Source organism: Triturus cristatus, chromosome 5_2 (assembly GCF_964204655.1).
Source record: "Triturus cristatus chromosome 5_2, aTriCri1.1, whole genome shotgun sequence".
Classification (NCBI taxonomy): Eukaryota; Metazoa; Chordata; class Amphibia; order Caudata; family Salamandridae; genus Triturus; species Triturus cristatus.
Genome location: NC_140588.1, coordinates 880,830,956 through 880,857,421, shown reverse-complemented (window position 1 = coordinate 880,857,421; position 26,466 = coordinate 880,830,956). Strand labels below are relative to the sequence as shown.

Below are 26,466 nucleotides of genomic sequence, written 5' to 3'. Positions count from 1 at the left end.
ATGCATCATTAGAAGTTGAATTCACTCCTGTGTCATCTGAACATCCAGCAGCTAATTTTCTTTAATACAGATGTCCAGCATCCTACAGTTAGGGACTCCATTGCACTTAATTAAAAAAAATATTATATTATCTATATGGATCCCGAAACCAGGAGAAATCAGTCTTGGGTTGCTTGGATTCTAGTTCAGAGAGGACCTGGCCTGGCAGTTCAGCTGGACTGGTAATATTGCAGCAGGGTCAAGACTGGTTTGAATATGGCCGGCTCCAGACTGAGGTGGCATGATGTGCAAAATAACAATGACAGGGATGCGGTCCTGAGTAGTTGCCAGTGGCTGAGATTTATTCAAGCGTTCCGTCCATTATTTTTTTGCATACTTCAGCGCAATGCCCCACAATAACCAATGGCATAGCTTTCTGAAGGACAAATGGGTACTACTGCTAGGCACAAGGAGAAATTCTAGTTCCAATCCGAGGAATAAACAGAATTAATTTGTGGCCTGCGTTAGACATACCCTTTTTTGTATGGTATACCACGAAAAGTGTCCAATGGAGCTCTCCTTGGCGGAATTATCGTTGACCCTGCACCTTGAGTAATCCATTACACAGTATTAACCTGCCAATTGCACTCAGTATTACCACTAGCTATTCAAACCCCAAAACAGCTCACACAAACACACTGAAATATCTCCTATTTCTGCTCCCTCCAGAAACTTTACTGAAACTGTTAATTATTAAATACAGTGGGGCAGATCCAACAAACAGAGAAAAAGACAACTGAAATACTGGCAACAATGGTACATCCGGCTGTAAAAGACAATAAACTGGACAACAGAAGACCACAGCTACGGTTACTTACGGATGGCCCTCGATGCCCGAATTAAGTCGGTCATTCAGGGTTCCTACGAATAATTTTCATGAGCTAACTTGGCAAGCAAGTGATCTGGACAAGAGGCCTTTTGCCCATTTATTGATCGTTCTATAAACCTGCCTTGACCGTATGATCATTAGAGGAAGACTGCAGGCCTGATGAGTGGGAGCATTGGGGCACACATGCTCTTCAATAGGCCAGTTATACCTGCTCTTTCTGAAATGGTACAGCTCACCACTGGTTATCCAGAAATGTCCGGCAAAAAATGTGTACAGTAGGACATCTACGTTGAGGCCACACAGATAAGCTCAAGCAAAAGTACAAATGATGGACGGAATGCTGAACAAATCAAACATTCACCCCCAGTCACAGATCTGGGTTTAATCGTCAGCAGTTTGTAGTTCAACTATAGTTCAATACTGACTGGTACCTAATTGCATCAATTTTTCAGAGTGTACAATTAGTGTATTGATCTTTTGGAGATGGGGAGAGAATGCAGGTTAAGATTCAAATCATAGATAATAATATTCAGTGCAACCATTTTTTTGGTACAAATTTCAACAATAATCTATTTGCCTGTGGGTCATGTGGAATTTACAGCAGCAGAAGAGAGAGACATACGAGTGGGAGAAGTTCCAAGAGAAAGGGGAAATGTAATCATATTGTAACTGTTATAGTTGCTATATAAATTTCCAGCAAATCCTTGTCATTAGGGTTAGGGTGAGATATAAACTTGAATAAAAGGTCATTTAAATGGTTTTAAAAAATTATGTTTTGTGGTAAGGAAATATTACTTCACAAAACCCTACAGGATTGTGTTTGAAATTTGGCATTCATAATGTATATCTAAAAGCGTGCTGATTACACTGGATTTAACACTCACACCCAACACACAAATGCAGACTCATTCACACACAAACACATAGGCACAAATAACAGGGGTCAAAGAAGCGCTCCCCTGCGTGGGCGTGCGCACACACACAGGCCCAGACAGACACACATAAATATCAGAGCATTGTGCAATACACTACCAATAGTGGCAAAATTAAATTAAAAAATATCACTCATTGCAAGTTAGAAATTATGAATTTTTTATCTTAACAGGAAATAATCCCATATATGTCAAGAAATAGCATATTGTATATGTCTGTTTAGATCAGGCTGGTAATAATGATACAAGATAAGTGATTTTACAACGAATATCTATAGTATAACACCAATTTTGAATGGTCCTTTCTGCTCTTGATTTTCCATGGTGGGATCATCCATAACTATACATTTATCGAAATAGGCTGTGTCCCTGTTGGATTGTTTCATGACACACTCTTAGGTGTGAGGTATGAGCTTGCCATGAATACACATGCACTTTACCCAGATTGCGGCACTGATACAATAGAAGGACAAGCGCAGTCCGGCATTGGCCAAGAGCGACATGATTACCCAACAGATGTACACACTGCTCGCTTCTACAACACGCATTATGGTTAAGTACTATCCTGTTTCAGGCCACTTTGTTCCATTCACTCTAAAAGTGTATGCTCTGGATGAATCAATATTTTGATGGCATATGGCTACACAAGGGTGAGGGGCAAGACCTTCCTGTAGAATGAGGTTAATGGGCAAAGCGGGTGGGCCGATATGTGTGGAGCAGCGGCAGATGCTCACCCACAGTCCAGGTGGTGAAGTGTGGAGCGGGTACAGATGCTCACCACAGTCCCAGTGGGCCACATGAAAGGGAAGGGTGCCTTCTCTCATGCACTAGAATGTACCCGTCCTTTCTTGCTCTAAGTGGATGAATGAATGGATCATTTTTAAATTCATGTGCCGGGGGTGTATTTAAGACAGTAATCTGCATTTTAATGCCAGATTCTGTGCCGCAGGAGTGCCACTGACCAACACAACGTTAGTGGTAAGAGGTTATATTTTTGCGTCTACTGTAGATAAAAATGTGGTCCTTCAAACAGGCTAGCAGACAAATTTAAACGTGTCGAGGAGGAGCAAACAAAACCATTAATTCATTCATTTAATGGACGCTTGGCAAGATAAAGACAGTCAATGCCAAGGGATGCCCAGGGCATGTCCCTGTTCCTAAATGGTCTGTATTACATGGACCTACCAGCCGTGTGCGAGGAGTTAGTGAACATGAGACGAAGTGAGGCGTTGGCAAAAAGGGAAGGATGTGTTAAGCGCTAAGATGTGTTTTAAAGCTAACATAGCAGTTCATTGATTTTTATTTTCGTTTTTTATAAGGTGCTCAATAAAACTTTGCATTGGTTTCAAAGATGCATGTTTTAAATCTAAAATGAATCCACTACACTTCCGGAACAAAAGACTGTGTGAGAAGATAATTAGTAAAGCTGAAAAAGCAGCTAAGAGGGAAGCATTTAATATTTAATTTAATGAAGAGGCTCAAAGTCACGTATGTGTGGCTTAGTAACAAAGGCATATGTTTGGCATAGTAGCAAAGGCGTATGTGTGGCTTAGTAATAAAGGCGTGTGCGCAGCTTAGTAACAAAGGCAAACGTGTGGCACAGTAGCAAAGGCGTATGTGTGGCTTAGTAACAAAGATGTATGTGTGACATAGTAGTAAAGGCGTATGTGTGGCTTAGAAACAAAGGCGTATATGTGGCTTAGTAACAAAGATGTATGTGTGACATAGTAGTAAAGGCGTATGTGTGGCATAGTAGCAAAGGCATATGTGTGGCTTAGTAACAAAGATGTATGTGTGACATAGTAGTAAAGGTGTATGTATGGCTTAGAAATAAAGGTGTATGTGTGGCTTAGTAACAAAGGCTTATATGTGGCTTAGTAACAAAGGTGTTTGTGTGGCTTAATAACAAAGGCATGTGTGTGGCATAGTAACGAAGGCGTATGTGTGGCTTAGTAATAAAGGCGTGTGCGCAGCTTAGTAACAAAGGCATATGTGTGGCATAATAGCAAAGGCATATGTGTGGCTTAGTAACAAATATGTATGTGTGACATAGTAGTAAAGGCGTATGTGTGGCTTAGAAACAAAGGCGTATATGTGGCTTAGTAACAAAGGTGTTTGTGTGGCTTAATAACAAAGGCATGTGTGTGGCATAGTAACAAATGGGGGAGAAACATACGAGGTATAGCTGCAGAAAATAATGTCTAACGATTAAAATATGACCATCTAAAAAGGAAAGAGGTGGTATTAGAGTCAGCTGCTGTGCTGTGCAGGTGAATACACCAGGAAATAGGAAATTGTGAAAAAGTCATTCCTCTTTAGAAACATTGTGTTTAAAAGAGTAGGGTTCAAATAAAGCATTATGATAGGCGAACCAGGTGGAATACCTGGTTTTACAGGTAAGTAACTATTTCTCTGCTATTTCTTTGTGCCGGTGATAATGTGCGCCAAAGGAGTGAGCTTGTGAAACCTCCTTGCAAGCCATCCCTTATCAGGAATATTGTATTTTGAAGAGTAGGGTTCAAATAAATAATTACACACTGATACTGAGTGTTACAGGTAAGAAACTATCTCTTGGACATTTCTTAGTGATAAAAAGCGCACAAGGGGAAGTTTACAAGCCCTAACAAAGACAAAACATTCTCATAGAATGGAAACTTAGCAGTGTGATCCGTAATTCCAATTTTCATGTGTTGCCCTTCATTGTATAGCAATGAATTAAGCGTGGCTGTTCTACTCTAAAATTATTACCTACACACCGCAGCACGTCTCAGTCAGGGTTTTAAGAAATATTATAACCCCCCCCCCCCATTAAAGGAACTCCACTGGCTCTCCTTGCCAGCACGTGCCAACTTCAAGACCAGATGCTTCATTTACACAGTCATGACGTCCAGCATCCCTGCTTATCTTGCAGACAAGCTCACCATCCCTCGTGGTTCTTGGCCCACCTGCAGCCATGACACCTTCAGACTCCAGACTAAGAAGTACAAAACAGTGAAAACAAGACAGCAGACTTTTTCTATCTCTACACTCAGGATCTGGAACAACATCTCTGTATCCATCAGGACCGCCTCAACACTGCTCCACTTTAGAAAAGAGTTGAAGACTCATCTCTTTAAAGAACAAAGCATTAACCCTTCACAACCCAGCTTCCTCTCTTACTGCTTACTGACTTTAAACTTGTCTTTGACCATGTACAGTGTTCCACTGTCTTTTGGTGAGTTTTGCGCTATAGACTTACTATACACATTCGAATGCATATTCATCTCAATAGAATAAAGACATATACCATCAGAACTGGATCAACAAAAAGGAAGGGTGTGATCATTAAAAAATGGTCAGAGTTCATCTGACAACTTAAAGAATCCTCAGATGTGGGAAACAAGGCTTAGAAAACGTGTGGGTTTATGTGGCCTCAACTTACAAATGTGTGACTCTTGAACCTTCTGAAGAAGGCATTAGCCGCCCCACTAAAATCAATTAAATTCCTCTGAGGAGATGATAAGCTCCAGCCATGAATCCTTTAAAAGAGGAGAATGGGAACCAAAATAACATTCAAGAATTTGGATTCTGCTATCCTGGGGAGACAGGCCACAAATACTGTTCATGACCCGCATGATCAGCGCCACTCGAGGGATCTTGGAGGTTGTGGGCATCACTTTGAAGTCAGCAAACATGCGTTCAAGTTTCCAAAGAAAGGATGAGTAAGAGCAAAGAGGGGGTCTTCTGCATTGTGGAAATGAACATGGACCAGTGAACCCCTCAAATACCTTTCTTATGAGGCTTTGCAGGGCATCTACAAGTAAAAAAGATTTTTTTTTAAATCATAGAACATTTTTTTTGGTTCCTTTTTGCGTCCCTCAAATACCTTTTTTACGAGGGTTTGCAGGGAATCTACAAGTAAAAAAGGATTATTTTTTTTAAATCATAGAAACGTTTTTTGGTTCCTTTTTGCAAGCTCTTTCACAGTTTATGGTCATCTAAATGGTGACACTATTAAAAAAAAGTGGGCATAGTGTTATTTAATATATCTAGCAATAATTCAGTCTTTATTAACATGGCCAGAGTCGTTGCTTTTTCTGAATTTCTTTGTCACAAATAAAACAAGCATTGGCATAGCCAATAGGTCTCGCCTTTGGGACCTTATAATTGTTTAGCCATGCAACAGTTGCATAACTAAATACTTATAAGGTCCCAAAAGCGAGACCTATTGGCTATGCAAAGTGGCCGTACAGCCGCGAAAGTTAAAGTGATCGCCATCGGGATCACGATCAAACATCAAAGCGGCTGTGCAGCCGCGAAAGTGAAAGTAATTGCGGTAAAGCGCAGAGCGCAAGCCCGCGCACATGCACTTTAGCTCTAGGCTGGCCTGGTAGCACTTTTTGGAGCCCTCTCAATAAGTCTCTCCAGACCAGCGCATGCGCTGGGTCAGGCGAGACCTAAAAAGGGCCATACTGCACCAAACACACCACTGCTTGTCGCATTTTACATGAGAAACAGACTCACATATAGATTTTGCTAAAGGGCAGGCATTTATAAATCATTTGCTGAAAATTAATGAATGGTCTGTAAAGTATGTAGTCATGAAGCTGGCACGCACTGCAGTATTTCTTCAAGAACCTTATAAAAGTGTTCTGAAGTTTGTGAAGAAGACTAATGTGTAATATGACAAACTGGGAAGTGATTAAAATTTTGGAAAATATCAGAGCACATGCTTTGATGTACAAATTGTGATATTTGCTTGTTCGAAAAACGACCACACAGATTAGGTCAACACAAAGTTATAGGAGGTCAAAGGTTTCAGAGACCGAATATTGTTCAGAAAATGTTTAGTGAAATAGTTTAGCAGCTTGTTAGGTTCAGTCAGCACATCCCTGTAGTATGTGCGAGGGCTCGTCACGCATGATTAAGGCCATGGCTACTAGATCATGGGCTAAGTGCTGCCTACACCTGTGTGTAAAAGAAACGTGCAGCGGTGAACGTCGGTAGATACATCACAGTGAACCTTCACAGGCGCATGACTGTGTACGTTCGCACTCCCAACTGAAGAACATATGCGATGTTCCTTTTTATAGATTGTTTTTTTCTCTGCAAACCTATTTGTGTTCCCAAGATGCGTCCCACGCGGTGTTTGCGTGACTCACCGGCTCTTTGGGGCTTCCTGTGGCTTCCTTGGAGTGAAAAACACAGCTCAGAGCAAAGAGATGTCACATAATCCTCTCCACAATGCACACAAAGCGTATTGAGACAAGTAACAAAAACCCACTGGGCGAGGAATGCACGGGGGTGGGGGTGGGGTGTGTCACGGGGTAAGAATGAGATGGGCAGATTAGCGATGTGAGGGTCCCAGCCAGCACACGTGATAGCAGTGAATCAATGTAGCGCCGCCTTTTCGAACCACTCAACATTCATTCTGAGTGAAAACCAGATTCTGCACTCACTGAATTTCACAGCAGGGTGTAAAATAACTTGCACACAAAAGCTGTATCGTGACGAGCTGCACCGGCTCAGTGCACAGCTGAGCGCCAGTTTTTATGCACCTGCATTGTGTAAAGTGAATTCATTTATCCCAACATATCTCCAAGACAGGGCTTGATTTTCAGACAGGACGGCTCGGCAACAGTGAGCAGGCTTTGCCCAGTGCTTAATTTGAGCCGGTGGTTTCCGGTGCTTGGCACCGCCCCGGCACTTAATTGTCAACACTGGCACTTATGACAGTTTGCTGCATGGTGGTGCTCTTTGCCTCAACAGTTGTTCATTAATCCAGTGCACTTTAAAAATGACTAATGCCGCCAAAGCCATTCTTATAGCTTTGGGGGTCTGGAATAGTGAGAATTGTCACACTTGTTGGGTGTGATGGTTGGTAGTTGTGTTGGTGCTGTTATTGGCAGTGCTGACAGCAGCAATGGGCGATGCAAGCGGAAGTGGCCTCCTGAATTTTACACTGGGTTTGCCTCTCTCTGTTTCTGAGCTGTGCTGTCTAAAAGAATGTCCTGATCAGAGCTACAGCGGGTTCAATGAATTGTCTTTTTATACTGCGGGGGCTCAGACGAGAGTGCTCGGCTGTGCACCGAGCCATAGTGGACCATCATGATGCAGACCCCCGTAGACTTCAGCTCTAGACTCCACGAACTGACACCCAGGTCAACTGACCCACCACATGAGGATGCAGTGATAGGTTCATCGAGACAGGGAATTTTTTTTGACAAATGTAAAGACTTTTAAGAAAACGGATAGACTGGTTTTATTTTTTAAAGAGTTTATGTTGATGTTGAACAGTGATAATTCAGCTACTGTATATTGGATTCGATTTTTTACCATTTTGAATTTAAGGCTTTATAATTAAGCAAAACAAATGATAACAAATAAATACGTGAATGAATGAATACATACATTAAATCCATTAGTTCGTTTGGCCTGCTTTACAAAAGAGTTACCAGCTCAGTTCATGTCTCCATAGAGTGTGTAGGCAACAGGGCCCTGGGCTTTGCTGCTTGCCCATCTTTGAACTTCTCGGCTAAGAGCATGGCGGGTGTGACTGCAGGGTCTATTCTAAACGAGAGCCTGGTCGCTTGGTATCCAGGGTCAGCTCAGCAGTAGCTGGAACTTGAAGACTGCAATGCAACATTATCATCAAACACATGCATCCTTGGCGGATGGTTAAACCAGAGGTACGCCAAGTGGCATATCGTGTAGTTAAAGTACACTTAAAAATGTGTCCGGTTCTCTGTATTCCCTGGTACTTAACAAAAAACAGGCAGTTTTCCATCAGATCAATTTAGTATTTTGTCTGGTGAAATTACATTTTGTTTTAGTTCAGTGTGTACAACCATAACATGCCACTAAAATTATTATTCGTAAAGGAGACCTCTCTCGTCTAGCACTCATCTTCTTGCACAGTTATTAGATTCTTCTTCTAAAGCAATAACTTAGTCTCAATTGTTTTTACTCGAGCCATCCTCCAAATTCATCCTCAAAGAGGTGACAACTGAACAGTCCTACCAAACCCATTACACAGCCGCAGCCCGTGCAGATAAGTGCGTTGGGGCCGGGTGAGGGGGATTTAGACAGACAAGGGAAAATTATTTATTTATTTAATTTTCCCTCATGGTCGTCTGTCGAATTCCCCCCCCAGCCAGGCCCCACCGCCCGCCGCTTTTACCTGCACGGGCTGCGGCTGCCATTACACTAATATGAGCCTTAATGCGGCTGCTGTGGAATTTGCACTACAATATGTCACACTCAGGAAAGAAAAATTGCTCACCTGTCGTACCTGAGAAGGTAGTCCAGTTTGCTGCAAGTGTCTCGGCATCCCTTGTGGTTGCATTAATTGGCGAAGCTGTTGCTGCAGAAACTGAGTGTTGCTGGCTTGTTGGGACTGCTGCGTCACTGGGGCCACCTGTTGTTGCTGCTGTTGTTGAAGATAGTGAATTAGCGACTGCTGTCGTGAGTTTGCCGGCATATTCATCTTTTGAGCTGACTCTGGAGCAAAATGGGATAGTGGTTTGGTGTTATTAAAGGAGAACTGATCTTGAGGGACTGTATTCTCGCTCACCATACTGGTCTGCAACCCGTTTGATGACTGCTGCATGATCATGTTCATACTTTTTGACTGATTTGCAGTCATTGACTTATAGAGGGAACTTTGCATACTTGTGGGGTTGCTGGTAGTAGTGATGTTTGACAGCAGACTATTTTGAGGGCTAAATGGCTGTTGATGTACCGCTGGGCTTGAGAGTTTTTCAGGCTGATAAGGAGGCGAGGGCCCAGTACTGCTGGATGTTATGTTGGAAACCAAGTTGCCCTGTGGACTTTTGATGCTATTTGCTGGGATGCTGGCAGGTGCCATGTTCGTTAACATGGAATTTTGAGGGCTGAAAGGTTGTTGATTCACAGCTGGGCTGGAAAGCTTCTCTGATCCATACGGAGGAGATGGGCCGCTGGAAGAGTTGTTGTTGGAAGTAATGCTCGACAGTAAAGTGTTTTGTGGACTCTGAATATTATTGCCCTGTAAGCTGCCAGAACTTATACTAGAAACAATGACATTTTGAGGGCTGAAAGGTTGGTGATGTGGAGATGATCCTGCCCTGTAAGGTGGAGACAGACCTGGAGGAGACATGCTCGGCCAGGTCGGGCCCTGCACTTGCTGTTGTTTGGTCGAAGATATCTGCTTACTTGCAGCCAATTGCTTCAACTGTTGTGCATGCCAGTTTGAACCTGGCATGTTAGGCATGTTCACAGGAAGTTGACTCTTATTCTGTACGGGTGGAGGAACAGGTTTGCTTGAAGGCTGGACAGAGTAGTTGGTACCAGCAGATGAAGGTCTCATTTGTGGCGACCCAGCCCCTAATGGGTTGCAACCTGGAGAAAAGTCCTTGCTTGTCAAGTGGTTCTCGAGGTGAGATGTTTGCGGAGATGGTTTCGATGTGGTACTGATGTTTGCCTGTGGATGACTCATACAGAGAGGGTCTGATGGTTTGCTGTCCAAAATCTTGTCCAGATCCAGCTCATTGGGAGAAGGATCTGGCATCTTTGTCAGCTCCTCCAATAGGTCCTGCAGGTCCTGATCCATCGATTGCAAGTTGTTGCCTTTATCGTCATAAGGAACGATGCTGTTGTGCTCATCGACCGCCCCCTTTGGGCCCATTCCTGCATTTGGCACTACTGAAAATGGAGAACCGATGCCGCTGCCGTTCATGTGATTGTTTTCAAGCAGCACCGAATGGCCAGTCACTCCCACTGTTGGAGTACTGTGGTTGCTGGAAAAGGGTGAGTGCTGCATTTCTGAACAAGACATACTTGGGCTCGCGCCTTGGGGTTGACCCATGGAAAGAGTAACATCATCGAGGCAGAGTCTCTTATTGTTACTTGGGAATAGAACATCGGGAATGCCGCCGGAAACAGGGGAGCTGTCATCGTCGATTTTTCTCTTTATGGATCCTTGTAACTGTGAATGAAAGAAACCATTATTAGCATTAAGTAGACATTCAAATTGGTCAGAACATATTTTGGTTACTCACATATGTTATTAATACCACCAAACAACAGAAAAGTAAACAAACATGTGACCTCTTTCTATACTCCCATATAATTTAATATTATAATTAATTGAAAACGACAATTAAATGCACAATATTCATTATACTATTTGTGGAATTACTGGCAATTGGCATTGCCAGTACTCAGACACACTGAAGGATGTGAGTTCATAAATTTGCCTCTAGTTCTTTGACTGTAATAAAAAAAACCTCTCATCTGTTGTTTCACAGTTGACATTTTTCGTGACTTTCTGCTCACTGATTAAGGACAACAGGTATTTTGGAATGCTTATCCCTAAACCTGGACACTTGAAGAGAATTTGCTCATTGTAAGGTCAGGAAAAGAGGTAGCACGTTATAGAAAGAAACCTAACAAAAAGTTGAACCTAAGATACCTTAATTTCACACTGGCACATAAGAGATAGGTGTGAAAGCAGCCCTTCTGTGTCCATTAAGGTTTTATCATGTTGTGCGATTCTGCCACAAAAAAGTGTAACAAAAAATGCAAACGGAATTGCGTTGTTTGACTGTCATAATAAAGGAAATGTATGTATGTCTCGTTTTTTGAAAAGCGCCGTTAACCTGAGAAACCTTCACTGGCTCCTGATCAAAAAAAGAATCACCTTCAAGCTCCTCATGCACACCTATAAAGCCCTTCACAACACGGGACCTGCATAACACGGGACCTGCATACCTCAACCATCACGTCTCCTCTACACACCCACCAGACATCTCCGCTCCGCCTAACTGGCCCTGGCCACTGCTCCATGGATCCGCAAGACCTCGGCTGAAGGAAGATCCATCTCCTACCTCACCGTGAAGACCTGGTACTCCCTGCCTCTGCATCTCAGGCAATCACCGTCACCGCCCCAATTCCTGGCTCTTAGACTGAATAGCAGGCCCCCCCAACTCCCACCAGCAGCATGAGACCCTAACGCGTGATTAGTCACGCTTTACAAAAACCCTGATTGATTAATTAATATATTTTGCAATACAGACTGAATTCTCTATGAGTTGAACTTTTTTGCCCTAGGAGGGTTATCACAAGGACATTGAACAGACTGATGACGGTATCTCCGTAAAACCACTACTTAAGATGAGTGTTGACTTGGTGACTCTCTCCAAGTAGATTTCTACTGGTTCAGGCCAAGTGCCTAAGAGCATTACCTGAATTGTATTTGCCTAACATTTGCATGATCAGTCTCAGTCTCTAGCCGCCAACATCTCTCGTCTTCTGCCACCTGCGCCATAACATAAGGCTTGTCACGGAGGAGTGCATAAGCACTTCTTTCTTTATGCTTGCATGTCAGTCCGTGGAACGAACAAGAGGAAGAAGCAGAGATGGGCCAAACTCTTTGCTGGTGGCTGTCAAGTAAGAACTAGAAGGATGCAGTAACTCGATTTGCACTGCTGGAGGCTACAGAATGCATTGAGAAATCTGGGACTGCTCTGGATTCACAGGGGCGTAGCTTGGTCAGTAGGATTGGGGGGGGGGGGAAGCCTGAGCTTCAGATTTTCCAACAATCACGCTGGCGTATAATGTTAATGGCAACCTGGATACATGAGAGGGGCTTCATGGGCAATAGAAAGGGAGAAGAATGCAGATAGTGAGGAGTACCAAATAAGAGAAAATACAATATTTTGTAAAACAACAAGCATTTTTGAGGACTTATAAAATAGACAGAGGGAGAGATTGTGTGTGTTTTTGTCTGTGTGTAAGTAAAACTTCCAGGTAAATTCCGACAAACACCTCGCCATACCCGTCTGAAAGCACCTATACCTAACTACTTACGAGGAAATACATTTATTGGGGCTGCAACACCCTAAATACCCCCCCTTAAGCTACGTCCCAGTGGAAACATAAAAATCTGAGTTTACATAAAGTTGCAGTGGATGCTACGACAGTCCAGGCCACAACACACTGGCTTTTGGAAGCTTATTCTGCCCCTTTGGAAAATCCATCTGACCAGGAGCGGCTCCTCCACTAGTGAGGAGGAGCGTCGCCCCACTGCTCTCTCGCAGTGCGAGAAGCAGAAACATTAAATGGTAAAACTACCATTTTATGTTTCTGCTTCTTGCACTGCGAGAAAGCAGAAGGGCTTGGTTGGGGGTGGGCAGGTGGGCGGGTCTGCTCTAGGGCAGGAGATCAGTGCCTTACCCACCGCTGAGGGCGCAGACTGTTTGGTCGGCCCTCTGGGGCTGACCAAACCAGTCATGCACATTCTGCCTTTTCTCCATGTAGGCTGCATGACCCCGTGCCCCCACCCGTGAGCCATGCCGGCCGCGACTGCATCTGACCAGTTACAAAAGGAGACTGGGTGGAAGCATACGGACTATGAGCATTGGTCCTCATATGTCCCATTATAAAAACGGGAAATCTCTCTACTACACAAAGATTTAAAATAAAAAGACACAGTTCTGAGATGCAAATGGTACAAAATCCAAATTGTTTTGACAGTGATTCAGTAGTAATTTTAAAAACCATACGCCAACAACAAAATTAATTAGAAACACTTCGTAATTGGCCAACTGGATCTTCCACCAGGGATGTCCCTCTGTCTGTGCGGTGCTGGTGAAAAACGGCCCTATGGTTGACAGATTCAAATATTGTTGACGTAGACACACAGCAAAACAATGGCACGTCACTGCACAATGGGAAACGCCAATCTAGTAAAAAAGCAATTATCCACTGCGGCAGCTTTAATAGCCATGACCTGCGTGTCACCTATATTAGTCAGTGATTAAAACTGTTTCTACAAGGAATGGGGAACACAGTGACCTTATTTAATCAGCAGAAAAGTTTACCAAAACACCTAGCTGATGAGAAACAACACTGAAATACATATTTATTTTATTCTTTTTGAGCTTGATGTAGTTCATTAGATTTAAGGGTCCAATATAGAGGTTCCATGAATAATATATTGCATGGCTCATTTTAGGTATGCTCTCTGTATAAGAAAGTTACCTTTAATTAGTAATTTGCCAAAGGCACATTTCTTTTAAAGTTTGCTTACTTATGTTTCTTAGGGCACACACAACACCCCCTATGCTACACCACCGAACAGATAAAGTTATATAGCACTTTAGAGCCCGTCTCCTACTTTATTATCAGAAAGAAAAAAAGGAATGCTCACTTGGTTAAATGTTCATCTTTAAACACGCAGTGATTGACAGGTCATAAATGCAAACTCAGAAAGGCTAGCTCATCCTCCTAGTCTCCAGAGGCTGGTAAAATGAGGATGGCTAAAGCTGTTAATAATAACCTGTTATTCACAGCATAAGTGTGGCGGGTGTGACTATATAAAAGAAAAGGTTTTAATATTACTATTCTTGCTTGTTTACACACACACACACACACACACACCCCTGACTTCTATATTGTTTTATATAGTCCTGAGATACAATATACAGGCCTGCTGAATGGCCCCATGTCGTGTGTAACACATTAAGGCAACTCTGGATTTTAAGCAACATTGTTGCATACTAGGAATTGTAATTTTGTTCTTAAAAATGCTATTGTGGCCTCTTGACGGTATCATTGGCCGAAAGGCTTAGGCTAGTTGACATGGCCATATGAGATCCAATCAGCTGGCAGCTGAAGACAGGTGTCTTTCGATTATATATGTGGGTCCTTGTGAAAAGTGCAATGAGGACAGCGCAGCAAGGTTCACTAATATTAGTCTGGATTAAGAAGAAAAATACATTTACAAGAATTCTGTTTGTATAGTAGATTACACTGCGCCACACTGTACACAAACACACACCCTTGAAAAAGCAAAATCTCTAAAGCAGGAGTAGAAAACACTAGAACACCTGAAATAAAGCCTGGTTTTCAACGACTCCTTAAAAGAAGACACTGAAATGAGCAAGAGCAGTCATTTAAAATTTCTTAGCACTCCATGGAAGTTAAAAATGTATTTGTTTCTTGCTGCCAAACAACGAGGAAAGGTTTCTTGGAATGGCTCAAATCTCTTTTTTGCTCAAGACTATGCCAAAATAACTGCTGATCGTCGGAAGAAATTCTTGGATATGAGACCAGCGCTTCGCAGCATGAATGCACGTTATGGCTTATTTCATCCATGTCTGTTTAAGGTGACTTACAATAACAAAACGAACAACTATGAAGATCCTGCTGTGCTTCAACAATTTTTGAATTCTTGTAGAGGGGTCTCTATGGATACTTCTGTGGACACTTCTAATTCATAACATGTCATGATTTTCTCAATATCAAAGGCTCATTGTTTTGTTATTTGTGTGTCCTTGCTTGTGGATTCCTTCATTTAGATATATTTGTCAGTTTTGGTGTTATTATCATTTTCTTCATTATTTAATATTTTATTTTCCCCCTTTTACCAGGTTGTGGTTTCTGTGTTCCTTTGTGCTCTGTCTCTTTTATTCCGCCTGGAAGATGTTCTCCGTGTGCTTCTCGTCATGCGACCTCTCGCCCGGTGTCCGGTCTTCCCATGTGGCTCCACCTACCCCATCGTAATTGTTCTTTTGTGGTATGCTTTTTTATTACTGTAGTGGCTTATCAACTGTTAATTTTGTTTTGTCTTTTTGATTTTTTGGTATATTCACTCCTTCTCTCTGTTTCTCCCTACTCATCTGTTTTATTTCAATTTCTGGTTTTTCTTTTACTCTTCTTATTTATATCGTCGTTCTTCTCACCCTCATTTTCTCTTATATTTCATATTCTTCTATATATTTCTCACTATTATCTCTCTAAGATAACGCTCTTTTCTCCTAATTGGTTAAATGATGTACAATGTTCTCGCTTTTATATATGACAGTCTTTTTTAAGCAATGTTTTGATTATCAATATATAAGATTCAAATGTTGTTAAATATTATATCTTGGAATGTTAAGGGTTTGGGTTCTCCTATTAAGCGTCAACGAGTCTTGTCACATATTGCACATCTGAAAGGAGACATTGCTTTACTGCAAGAAATTCATATTCCAGATAATGAGATAACTAAGCTTAGGCGCAATTGGGTAGGCCATGTTTTCGCATCTCCAGGTTCTGGTAAACGCAATGGCGTTGCTATTCTCTGTCATAAACGCTTGGATGTTCAACTCATAAGGCAAGATAATGACTCTGAAGGTAGATGGGTTTCGGTTTCCTTGCTGATTAATAAGATCCCTCTCACCATTTTTAACATCTATGCTCCCACTAATCAGGATACATTTTTCTGGCCCCACATCCTTTCCATTTTAATGCAATACACAGATGACTATTTGATTTTTGGCGGGGATTGTAATATGGTTGTGGATGCCTTTATGGATAGGAGATCTAACTCCAGGTTTTTCCCTTCCTGTATGCATTTCCAATTCACCTCTACTATCTCTCAAAGGTCTCTTGTAGACTCCTGGAGACTTTGTCATCCTACATTACAAGAATACACATACTACTCACCTGTCCACTCCTCACAATCTCGAACAGATTACCTTTTCATTTCTAAAGCTCTAATTCAACACATTTCCCACTCAGATATAGGATCTATTCTAATTTCCGATCATGCCCCAGTTTCATTAAACTTAGATCTTCTTCCTCCCACTAAAGGTTCTAGACGCTGGAGATTTAATAATTCTCTTTTATTAGATCCTAATTTCACGGCAAACTTTCATGATTTTGCAACCTTGTTTTTCAAAGAAAATGAATCTGCTCAGGTATCTCCTCAACTTGTATGGGACTCCTTTAAAGCTGCTTCTAGAGATTTTATTATTTCTTTTGTTGCTCAAAAACGACGTGCAGCCTCTCATTCATCACAGTTGCTTAGTATCCAGATTAAAAAACTGGAACATCTTTATTATTTAACAAAGAGCCAGTCTGATTTAAAAGAACTTATTAATGCTAAGCTATCTTTTAATAAACTTTCTACTGATTCTGCAAATCTATACTTGCTTAAATCCAGTGCTAAATTCTATAGTGCACAAAATAAATCTGGCAATCTTCTTGCTAAGTATCTCAAAATCAAAAAGGAACGTACCAAAATTGAGTCTATTGTATCCTCATCTAATTCTGTACTCCATAGGGATGAAGACATTCTTTTAGAATTCTTCAAGTTTTATAGTTCATTGTATACTCCTGAATCTCCACCGCTTTCATCTGATATCGATCAATATTTAGCTTCTATCCCTCCACCTCCCTCCCTGGATGTACATTTCAATTCCTTAGAAGGTGATATACAAACTAAGGACATTCTCACAGCTATCCATTCACTTAAAAAAGGAAAAGCTCCCAGACCTGATGGTTTTCCTATAGAATTTCACGCTCATTTTTCCAATGTAATCATTTCCAAATTACTTAATTTATTTTCATTTTTTATAGTTTCTCAGAAGTCTGACGGTTCATTTCAAGAAGCTTTGATTTGTCTCCTTCCTAAAGAAAATAAGGACCATACATTATGCAAGAACTACAGACCTATCTCTTTAATTAATTTGGATTATAAGATTTTTGCGAAAATCCTTGCGCTTCGGTTGGACAATATCTTACCGCAACTAATAGGTAAAGAACAATGTGGATTTATTAAAGGTCGTCACCTCTCTGATAATACCCGTCTCTTTTTCAATGTACTTATTAAATCTCATTCTTACAGTTCCTCACTAGCAGCTATCGCTTTGGACGCTGAAAAAGCATTTGACAGGGTTAATTGGCAGTTTATCTTTTCAACACTTACTTGGTTTGGCTTTGGCCCTAAATTTCTTTCCTATATTTCACTTCTTTATTCTTTTCCCAAGTCGTTCATCCTTGCCAATGTCCTTGTTTCCTCTTCATTCCCGCTCTTTAGAGGTGTTAGGCAAGGTTGTCCTCTTTCTCCTCTTTTATTTATTTTGTCTTTAGAACCTTTTTTATCTAAAATTCGGATGAACAAAAATATTACAGGTTTTCCATATGGGGATAAACACCTCAAAATTTCGGCGTTTGCTGATGATATTCTTTTATTTATATCTAATCCTCAGATCTCTTTACCTGATTTTCTTTCTGAGGTTTCTACCTTTTCTTCAGTTTCAGGGTACAAACTTAATGTTGACAAATGTGAAATCCTTCCGTTAAATAAACATTGTTTTCATGCTGATTTTACATCTTCTTCTTTTCATTGGAGTCCTGCTAAGATCAAATACTTAAGCTTATGGTTTACTCCCTCTATTAAAGATACCGTATCTCTCAATCTTAAGCACCTCCAATCAACTTTATCTAACTCCGCATCACGATGGCATCCCCTATTCTTATCCTGGTGGGGTAGATTAGATTCTGTGAAAATGATGTTAGTCCCTATAATCTTATTTTTCTTGTCTAACCTCCCAGTCAATATTCCTAAGTCTTGTTACAAACAAATCTATACTATTTTATAATTTTTTTTATGGCAGAACAAAAAAGCTAGGATGTCTTTTTCCAAGCCTAAACAACCTAAACATCTGGGTGGAGTCAATTTTCCTGATTTTACCTCATATCACACCTCCTTCTTTCTTAAAAATTCTTCCTCACTATTATCACAGAATAAGACTGATTCGATGTCTTTACCTTTATGGGTAGAAATTGAATCTTATTTCATTCAACCTTTTTCATTTGAAGAATTCTTAATCATATCTAATACTCCCCAAAAAATTTCTCTCCCCATTTTTAAACTTGCTCGTAAAACTCTTCAGCCACTTATACTAGATGGATTAGATGACCGAAAATGTTTTCTGCAATCCCCGATTTGGTATAACAATCACATTAAAATTAAAAATAGAACTCTTTTGGAAAGACTGGTTCAACCTTGGTCTTAAATGGACTAACCAGCTTTTTCTAGGGGATACTTGTATACCTTTCTCTACAACGCAAATACGTTATTCCCTTCCTTCTTCTTATCAATCTAAATATGTATTACTGACTCAATGTTCTTATGATAACCTTATGGCCTCTTCCACACATATTAACTCTCCTTCTGTTAATCTTTCCTTCTTAAATTTAGCTCCCTCAGCTTCTCAAATTTGTAATAAATTAAGAGACATTGGTCATACTCGTGATAAATCAACAGTAGAGTGTAACTGGGAATCTGACTCAAACGCTTCATTTTCCATTCTTATGTGGGATAAGATTTGGACTAAAATAAGGACATCTTCTAGAGCAGCAGATACTACACAAACACTATTTTTTATATATAATAGACTTTTAATCACCCCGGCCAAATTACATCATATCGATCCTCTCCATTCCCCTGCCTGTTGGTCCTGTCCAGCCCCAGTTGCAGACCTTAAGCATATGTTGTTCACATGTCCATTTATTCATCAATTTTGGGTTAATGTATGGCAGCAAATAAACAAAATATTTCATACACATATTCCTTTTTCTTTTTCTCATATTTTTCTGGGTAGTGTTGCAGAAGTCTGGTCCTCCTCTATTTCTTGTAACTTTTCCATCATTGATTTACTTCTCGCAGTTGCTTTTCAACAAATTACAAAATCGTGGAAAAATACTACAAATGTTTCTTTTCAAGCCTGGTGGTATGGTATTTGTTATAATCACAGTTTAGATAGGGCTTCTGTTCACCCGATTACACTCGCCATTAAGCGTGATTTATTATGGTTACCCATTACCAATTTTCTGAATATATCTGCTCAATCGTTATCTCTACATACTCCTGCCATTGAAGAAGTTTCCAAACCTCCTTAAAATACTGTTATCTAGTTATTTTTTGTATTTTGTTCCTATCTCCAATATATAGTTAAGTGTATAATAGTGAGATATTTATGATTTCAGTGTTGTATTTTTGACGAATATTCTATTTATACCAGTATTGGATATATTTTTTTCTCTCCCCTCCCCCGTCTATACCCCTCTTTCTTTGTTGTGTACAACATATTTACTCTATATTGTTCTTATATACTGGATTGTATTACTGCCTTATCTTATACTTATACCAATAAACTTTCTTAAACTAAAAAATGTATTTGTTTCTGTACATTTAGCTAGAGATAGGCAGAAATCGTTGGCTCTAGAAGCTATGGACCTTGCTCAGAAGGCAAAAGAAGAAGCATATGGGCAAAGTATAATTTCCATATTACGCTTTGACATCTATTTTTGATTGATTCACTTATATATATTGCACCCCTTGGTGGATACTTCAAAGCACTCTGTTTTTCACTGGTCTTTGGTCCATATGATAAGTCAAATTGCATTGAGGAGATCGTGGACCACAGGCGACCTGCAACAGATGACTCTATAGAACTTGGGAAATCTTTTGGAAGTTCTCTTCAATTCTGGATTACTAGCAGATGCAATTCCGAGGCGACTTGCATATGAGGGATCGCCAGCCAAACCACTGGTATTTCATTGGTTGGATGGGTAAGATGTTCAGTGAAGCCAACATCAGGCCTTTAGTCAGCTGGTCAGGGTTTCATGAGATAACCCATTGTCTTTCCTTACAGAAGTGTGTAAACTAGGAATAATTACTAGTGCTTGTCTACAGTTCCTCAGAACAGTTCCTAGCTGCGAACTGAAGTAGCAGGAATTCCTCTTGGTAATTCATGCATGTGGAGAGTACCACCCAGGAGCATCTCAGCTCGTTATTCCACCAGCACAACCCTGCTCTATGTACATCCACCTCCAGTCACCCAGACACAACAGGGGGGCCAGAAAGGTTAGCCATCATCTGAAAGACCAATGCATCAGATTTTCATTACCCCACCATCCAGTTTTGAGTACCCAGGCCCTGGGGGTCATGATGCCCCCACTCAGCCTCTTTAGGTCTCGCCTGACCCAGCGCATGCGCTGGTCTGGCGAGACTTATTGAGAGGGCTCCAAAAAGTGCTACCAGGCCAGCCTAGAGCTACAGTGCATGTGCGCGGACGCGCGCGCCGCTTTTACCACGATTACTTTCACTTTCGCGGCCGCACGGCCGCTTGGCATAGCCAATAGGTCTCGCTTTTGGGACCTTATAAGTATTTAGTTATGAAACTGTTGCATGGCTAAACACTTATAAGGTCCCAAAGGCGAGACCTATTGGCTATGCCAATGCTTGTTTTAAGTAGCTCCCAAATGTCAAATGCAACTGAACCCAGGAACAGGAGAATGTAATTTCTCAGCTGTTGGTAGCCAGCTGGTGTAACATAAAGGTAGACATCTTTGAAGCACAAGGAACAACAAGGCTTGTACACATACTAAGTGCCTAGGGTTTCAGAGAACACATCTAGCTCCTCTGTTTAGTCCCACGAGGTTGTCACTCATGGGATTGGATGTACGCTTAATCCCCAGTGCATCCTGGTTTGATGGTCAGGCCATTCCTTGATGCAACTGAACCTGCACCCGAATCCTAAGCTTATCGATGACGTCATTCTGAGTGCAGTGCCCAGGGAGAGGGGCTGTCTCTTGCCGGAGACTATGTTTACTGCAACCATCCATCACTTTGGAAAGCTGCACATTATTTTTCACTTTGCTTTTCCCGATTCTGTTTTCAGAATTTTAACAGTTTGATTAAGCATAATTGTTAGCACGTTTCTTAAATAATCTATTTTGCTTTGTACAGTGTTATTATGTTCCTTGATGAACAGAGATTTTGGATGAATGGAAACATAATACTTTAAAACAACTATTTAAAAAAAGCTAAATCTATATGCTTGCAGTTTTATAAAGGACTTACAGGACCCCAACCCATTAGTGCACTCCAGAGAAAAACACCACAAAAATAGGAATTAAATGTAAAGCACAGCAAAAAAGATAAGTTTGCCTGAAAACAGTTGTCCTTGTGGTAAGCTCACCCCACGTTCACTGGAGCCCCATCTTCGACCAAAGCCAGCCTTACTTAGGGCTAACTCAGGGGATGTGGGGCATTAGGGTCAAGACGTTACAAGGTGCCCCTTCTTTTACTGGTGCGCAAAAAAAAAACTATTCTGTGGGCCTGCACTGGCTTCCAATCAACGAAAGAATAAACAACAAGGCTCAGGACCCTGGCAATTGCTTCCAAGGCCATGCATCTATTCTAGAACCATCCCACCCCCCACCCCCCCAGTCAGTCGGACAAATACGCCTAGCACGGAATACAGAACATCCTGCTCGGTGTAAAATTATCTCATAAAATATCTTGACTGAAACTTCTTCTGTACACTGGAAAAATATGATGATTACTAGACATTTTCTGAAGAGTGTCTATATAATGTTAATTGGTTTAATACCACTTTCTTAAAAATCATAATTCACCCCATTGTGCGCTAGAGACATATCGTGTGCTGCAAAGATACTGACCATTTTTGAATTTCTTACATACCCCAAACTGGCCTAGTTTTAATCACACTTCCACAATAAATACAGCTACGCACGAATCTTCCACCGAATCATTAAAAGGAAGGTAGACATTGAGAAACACATTTCAGAGGCCGCCTCTCACCCCCGTTTACTGCAGTGTCTTTACTGTGAGCACAAAAAACAGAAGAGAGGTTAACTGAAAAGTCTCTCTGTAGAGAGCTCCAAAGAGCACTGTATGCTCTACTTTCTTTCTGGACAAGGTGCTCAAAAGCCCTAATCCCTAATGTGGGAGGGTGGCTGTTGTCCAGATTTAACAGTGTACAATACCATACTCGCATATGTAGAGCGTTCACGCCCATTCTTCAACAACCGCTATGCACAGTTGAAACAATAGGATCTACCGGTCTTCATGCTAAACAGCTCTGCTACTACATAGTCAGGGCCACTGGAATTATGCAGTTGTACAGCCGCGGCGATTTTCACATAATTATATATTTGCAACATTTGCCACATTATCTACAGATTTTAACGAAAATCTTTGAAAAAATGGGGAGTACAGTCAGGACAGCTGGAAATGGGAAACTTTATTTCATGGAAATCACCCATTTTTTCCTCTTTATTTTTTGCTATTTTCGCTTTTTGTTTTGTATTATTGTAATTTTGCTTCCTGTCACGAATAGAAATCTTGAGATGCAAGTAGTTAACCGAACTTTGGAAGATTATGAGCCTATGCTATGAACGAGGAATCTTACACGGTGGGTTTAGCTAGAGAGTCCACAAGGTCGGGCCCTTCGTCCACAGGGCAGGGCGCCCCTAGATTGCTATCTACATTCATACTTCCGCTTCCGGCATTCTCAGAGATTAGGGGCCCTTGTTGGTGAAATGGCCGCATAAAGCAAACATGCTGATCAAAACATGCTTTGCCTATGCTGGCTTGTTGCTTAACACCGACAGCGATCATTAGAGAGAGCTCGGCCATTTTACAAGTTCATTCATAAAGGAAAAAACAGGCTGCAGCAGACAATCCAGCAATGTGTTCTCATGTGACCTTGTAAAATCTCATTCCACGGCAGTGCAGGGCACATGACAGCTTGCCTTTAAAAGCAATATTTAGCAAACAAAGCACGCTTTTTTCCTTTATGCCAAATTAAACAGAAGAGCTTACATTTTGCCCTCTCCCTCCCATGCTGATGATTTAAAAAATAGGGAAATTTAAAAAAAGGCAGAACAATGCCGCATATTGAATCGGACAAATTTAACTGGAAACGAAAATGATGGAGAAGGGCAAGAGACTACTTGCTGAAAAGTGTCTCGTCTTGTTTATTTCAGACGGTGGCTGTGTACACTGTGAATGTGATGGAACCTGTTGTACTTTCTTAGAGGAATTTGTTTATGCATATCTGCTATTGTGTAGGCCTCGCAATAGATGGTTTCATGCCTCCTCAATTTGTTCCTGAGGATTCCATTACAGAGCATGCCAGTATTGTGCATACATCCATTCTTTGGTAATGTGACTGTGCCATGCTCTTGAGACAGTGAGAGACACAGAGTTAGAAAGAGGGACAGAGAGGGATAGACAGATATGTTCTTCACACGTTTAAGAGTGGATGTTCGAAGTGGTATGTTATAAGTAGGGCTACTGGAATTATGCAGTTCTTTGGCCGTGGCATTTTCCGCATAAGCATAGATTTGGTGCCTTTGCCACATACTCCATCATCTGCTGTATAATCTGCAAAGTTTAGCAAATTGATTTGATTCATAATTTTAAACACCACTCGAATGTCCTGAGGCGTATTGGTGCTGCAGCTTTCGTGAAAGAGAAAAAGTAAAACTGGAAAAGCTGCTCTAATGACTAAAAAGCCAGGTCTTTAGGGACCTTCGAAAAGACACGAGGTCTAGACATTTTCTTAAATTCATGGGGCGAGCATCCCATAGCTTTACCGTCCCCAAAATGAAGCTCCTGCCTCCCCATGATGCTCCCCTGACCTTAGGCAATCATTGGTACTTGGCTTCCGAGGATCCAGCTTTCCTGGGAGGGATGTACCAGACAAATCTGTCATGGAGATAGTCTGGATCCATGTGGGGCAAAGCCTTAAAGGCTATGCAGAGGGCCTTAAATTCCATTCTTTTTGCCACTGGAAGCCAATGTAGCTTTGTCAAAGCGGCAAGCCTGATTGATATTTTGGTATTCTTAAAAGAAGCCGGGCCGAGGCATTCTGTAACACCTGAAGTTTAAGGAGAGATTTTTTCTGGATGCTCATAAATAGGGCATTCCTACAGTATAACTTTGCTAGAACAAGAGTGGTAATCAACATTTTTGGGGGGCCTGAGGGAATGAAGGTTCAGACCTTTCCAATAATTCTCAAAGTGAAGAATACTGATGACGCTAGAGTGTTCCTATCTCAAAAGAATCAAGTGACTAAAAATGTTGTGCCATGTGTTGCCGCACATTGGAAAGCCCTTTGCAAAGGTTGACCAATCACCTTTCAGTTGCTTTTTGCTGTATCTGTATTTGGGTGTTGAACTAGAAATAATTAGGTAAAACCTTTCCCTAGTCAGTGTTAACGTGTCAAAATCACAACAAGGTAATTCTATCACAAAAATTGCTTCCTTGTGCTGCATCGTTTGCTTTTTCTTGCACCATAATTTTGTCAACCCTGTCACATAATTTGATTCAACCCTGCCACATAATTGTAGTGGGCCTGGTTATACGTATTTGTATGCCACCTGTTCCTTCTCGCCCTGATGTTGATGATTTCATCGCAGAGAGGAATGTAGTGTTTTTTGACTTGTAGTACCCAGTAGGCAGCGTAAGGTTGTTTGATTCATCATATTGCTATGTTTGTAACTATGCTGGGTGTGGGTGGTGGTACAGCAAAGATGCTTATCTGCTGTTTTTTTTGCTGGGGCACTGGTGGATTAACTGGTGGTGCGAGGGAGCTGGTGGTGCTATGCAACAATGCTGCCGTCTTATCTGGACTGTGTGTGATATCCTAAAGCTAGCGGACACTTCATGGCGCAGTCAGACCTGCCATCTTAGAAATACTGTTTGCTGTGGTAGGGAGGGCGGAGCCCGCAGAGGAGGCGGAGCTGTCGGTGCATCCTAACCTGAGCACTATGGAAGAACATTGTAGGGGTGAGACTTGACGGGTGAAGAGCTTTGTGCTTGAGGGGCCACTCCTTGTAGCACAAACATTGAGCCCGAGGAGGCGGCATAATCGGTGATGGACTTGCAGGGTGCGAAGCCTACACAGGAGCTGGACACCAACATTATGCAGCGGGATGGTGCTCACCATGTGCTCCCTGAGTGATATCGGCTGGTGAGCGAGCGACCGAGTGAGGAACACCATATTGTGCATTAGTTGGGGAAGTTCCAACCCCAGGGCGATGGACTGTGTATTTCCAAAGTGCTGTTATTGTAACAGAACTTGAGATGCAGTTAGCCTGACAGGTGTGAGAACACTAATTAATAATTCTCAACACGTGCCTGGGCTCGGTCCACAAAATGGCGCCTTCACACACAGATATATTTCCATGACCTACTGCGCCAACTCTTAACATTTTCTGCCAGCGGCAAAAGCTGATGTTTTGAGATGAAGGTGACAGCAGGCGCAGCTGTGAGAGAACATGCGCCCCTTTACCAGTCATGTTTCCCTGGCTGATGCTAAAAATTCAGAATTTCCTGGGGGCAGGAGAGCGGACGAGGGCAGCGTTCTTCTCGAAGATTAAAGTAAACACGAGGATCCTGTTTCTCTTGCAGTTCCGCTCTCTGTCACAGCCAGCAGCACTTGTGTTCTCTTGTAAAATGTCTGCCTCATAACATCACTCTGGTCTCAAATGGATGGCCTGTCAATCACTGTCGTCCAGTTCAGAAATTGCATCACTGCCATCTTGAAGACAGGGCATGGGTAAGTAGGGTGGTCTGCTTTAGCCCTAGATTCTACACAGGTAACGAGTTGATAGATTAGCTGTGGGAATACTCGAGACAACACTGTGAGGAGGAAGGCATTCACAATTTTTGCATGAATAAGATCACGAGGATGTCACTTGGGGCCAGATTATGACCGTTTTCAGCAGTAGGAAATGGACAATCGGGCTGTTGGCGAACACTAAAAATAGTTGTAGCATGTATAACCCTATTTTGCGACTCTGTAACCTATTAGTGACTCGCAAATTAGAGTTTGCGAGTCGCTATTAGGAAGGGGATTGCCAAGGGCATCCATTCCTAATAGCGAGTCGCAGGGGGATGTATAATTGGTTTGCAACAGCAAATGCATTCGCTAAACAATCGCACTTACCGCCAATTTCAAATTGGTGGTAAGCCAGTTGCAAACGGAAAGGGGCCCCTGGAGACCCCTTCCCCTTTGTGTTTGGCAGCAAAAATATTTTTTAAGAGCGGGCAGTGGT

The 26,466-nt window shown here is 41.7% G+C and overlaps 1 protein-coding gene across 6 annotated transcripts in view; it reads right to left on the bottom strand.

The window, feature by feature from the left end:
• Positions 1 to 26,466, bottom strand: part of MAMLD1 (mastermind like domain containing 1) — a 296,270-nt gene that overhangs the window by 129,176 nt on the left and 140,628 nt on the right. For 4 of the 6 annotated variants that reach the window (XM_085608007.1, XM_085608010.1, XM_085608009.1 and 1 more), the window contains exon 2: positions 9,062 to 10,744. In XM_085608007.1, coding sequence (XP_085464133.1) covers positions 9,062 to 10,744 — 1,683 coding nt within the window. The remainder of the gene's footprint in view (positions 1 to 9,061; positions 10,745 to 26,466) is intronic. The other 2 variants (XM_085608008.1, XM_085608011.1) reach the window with 1 other exon arrangement.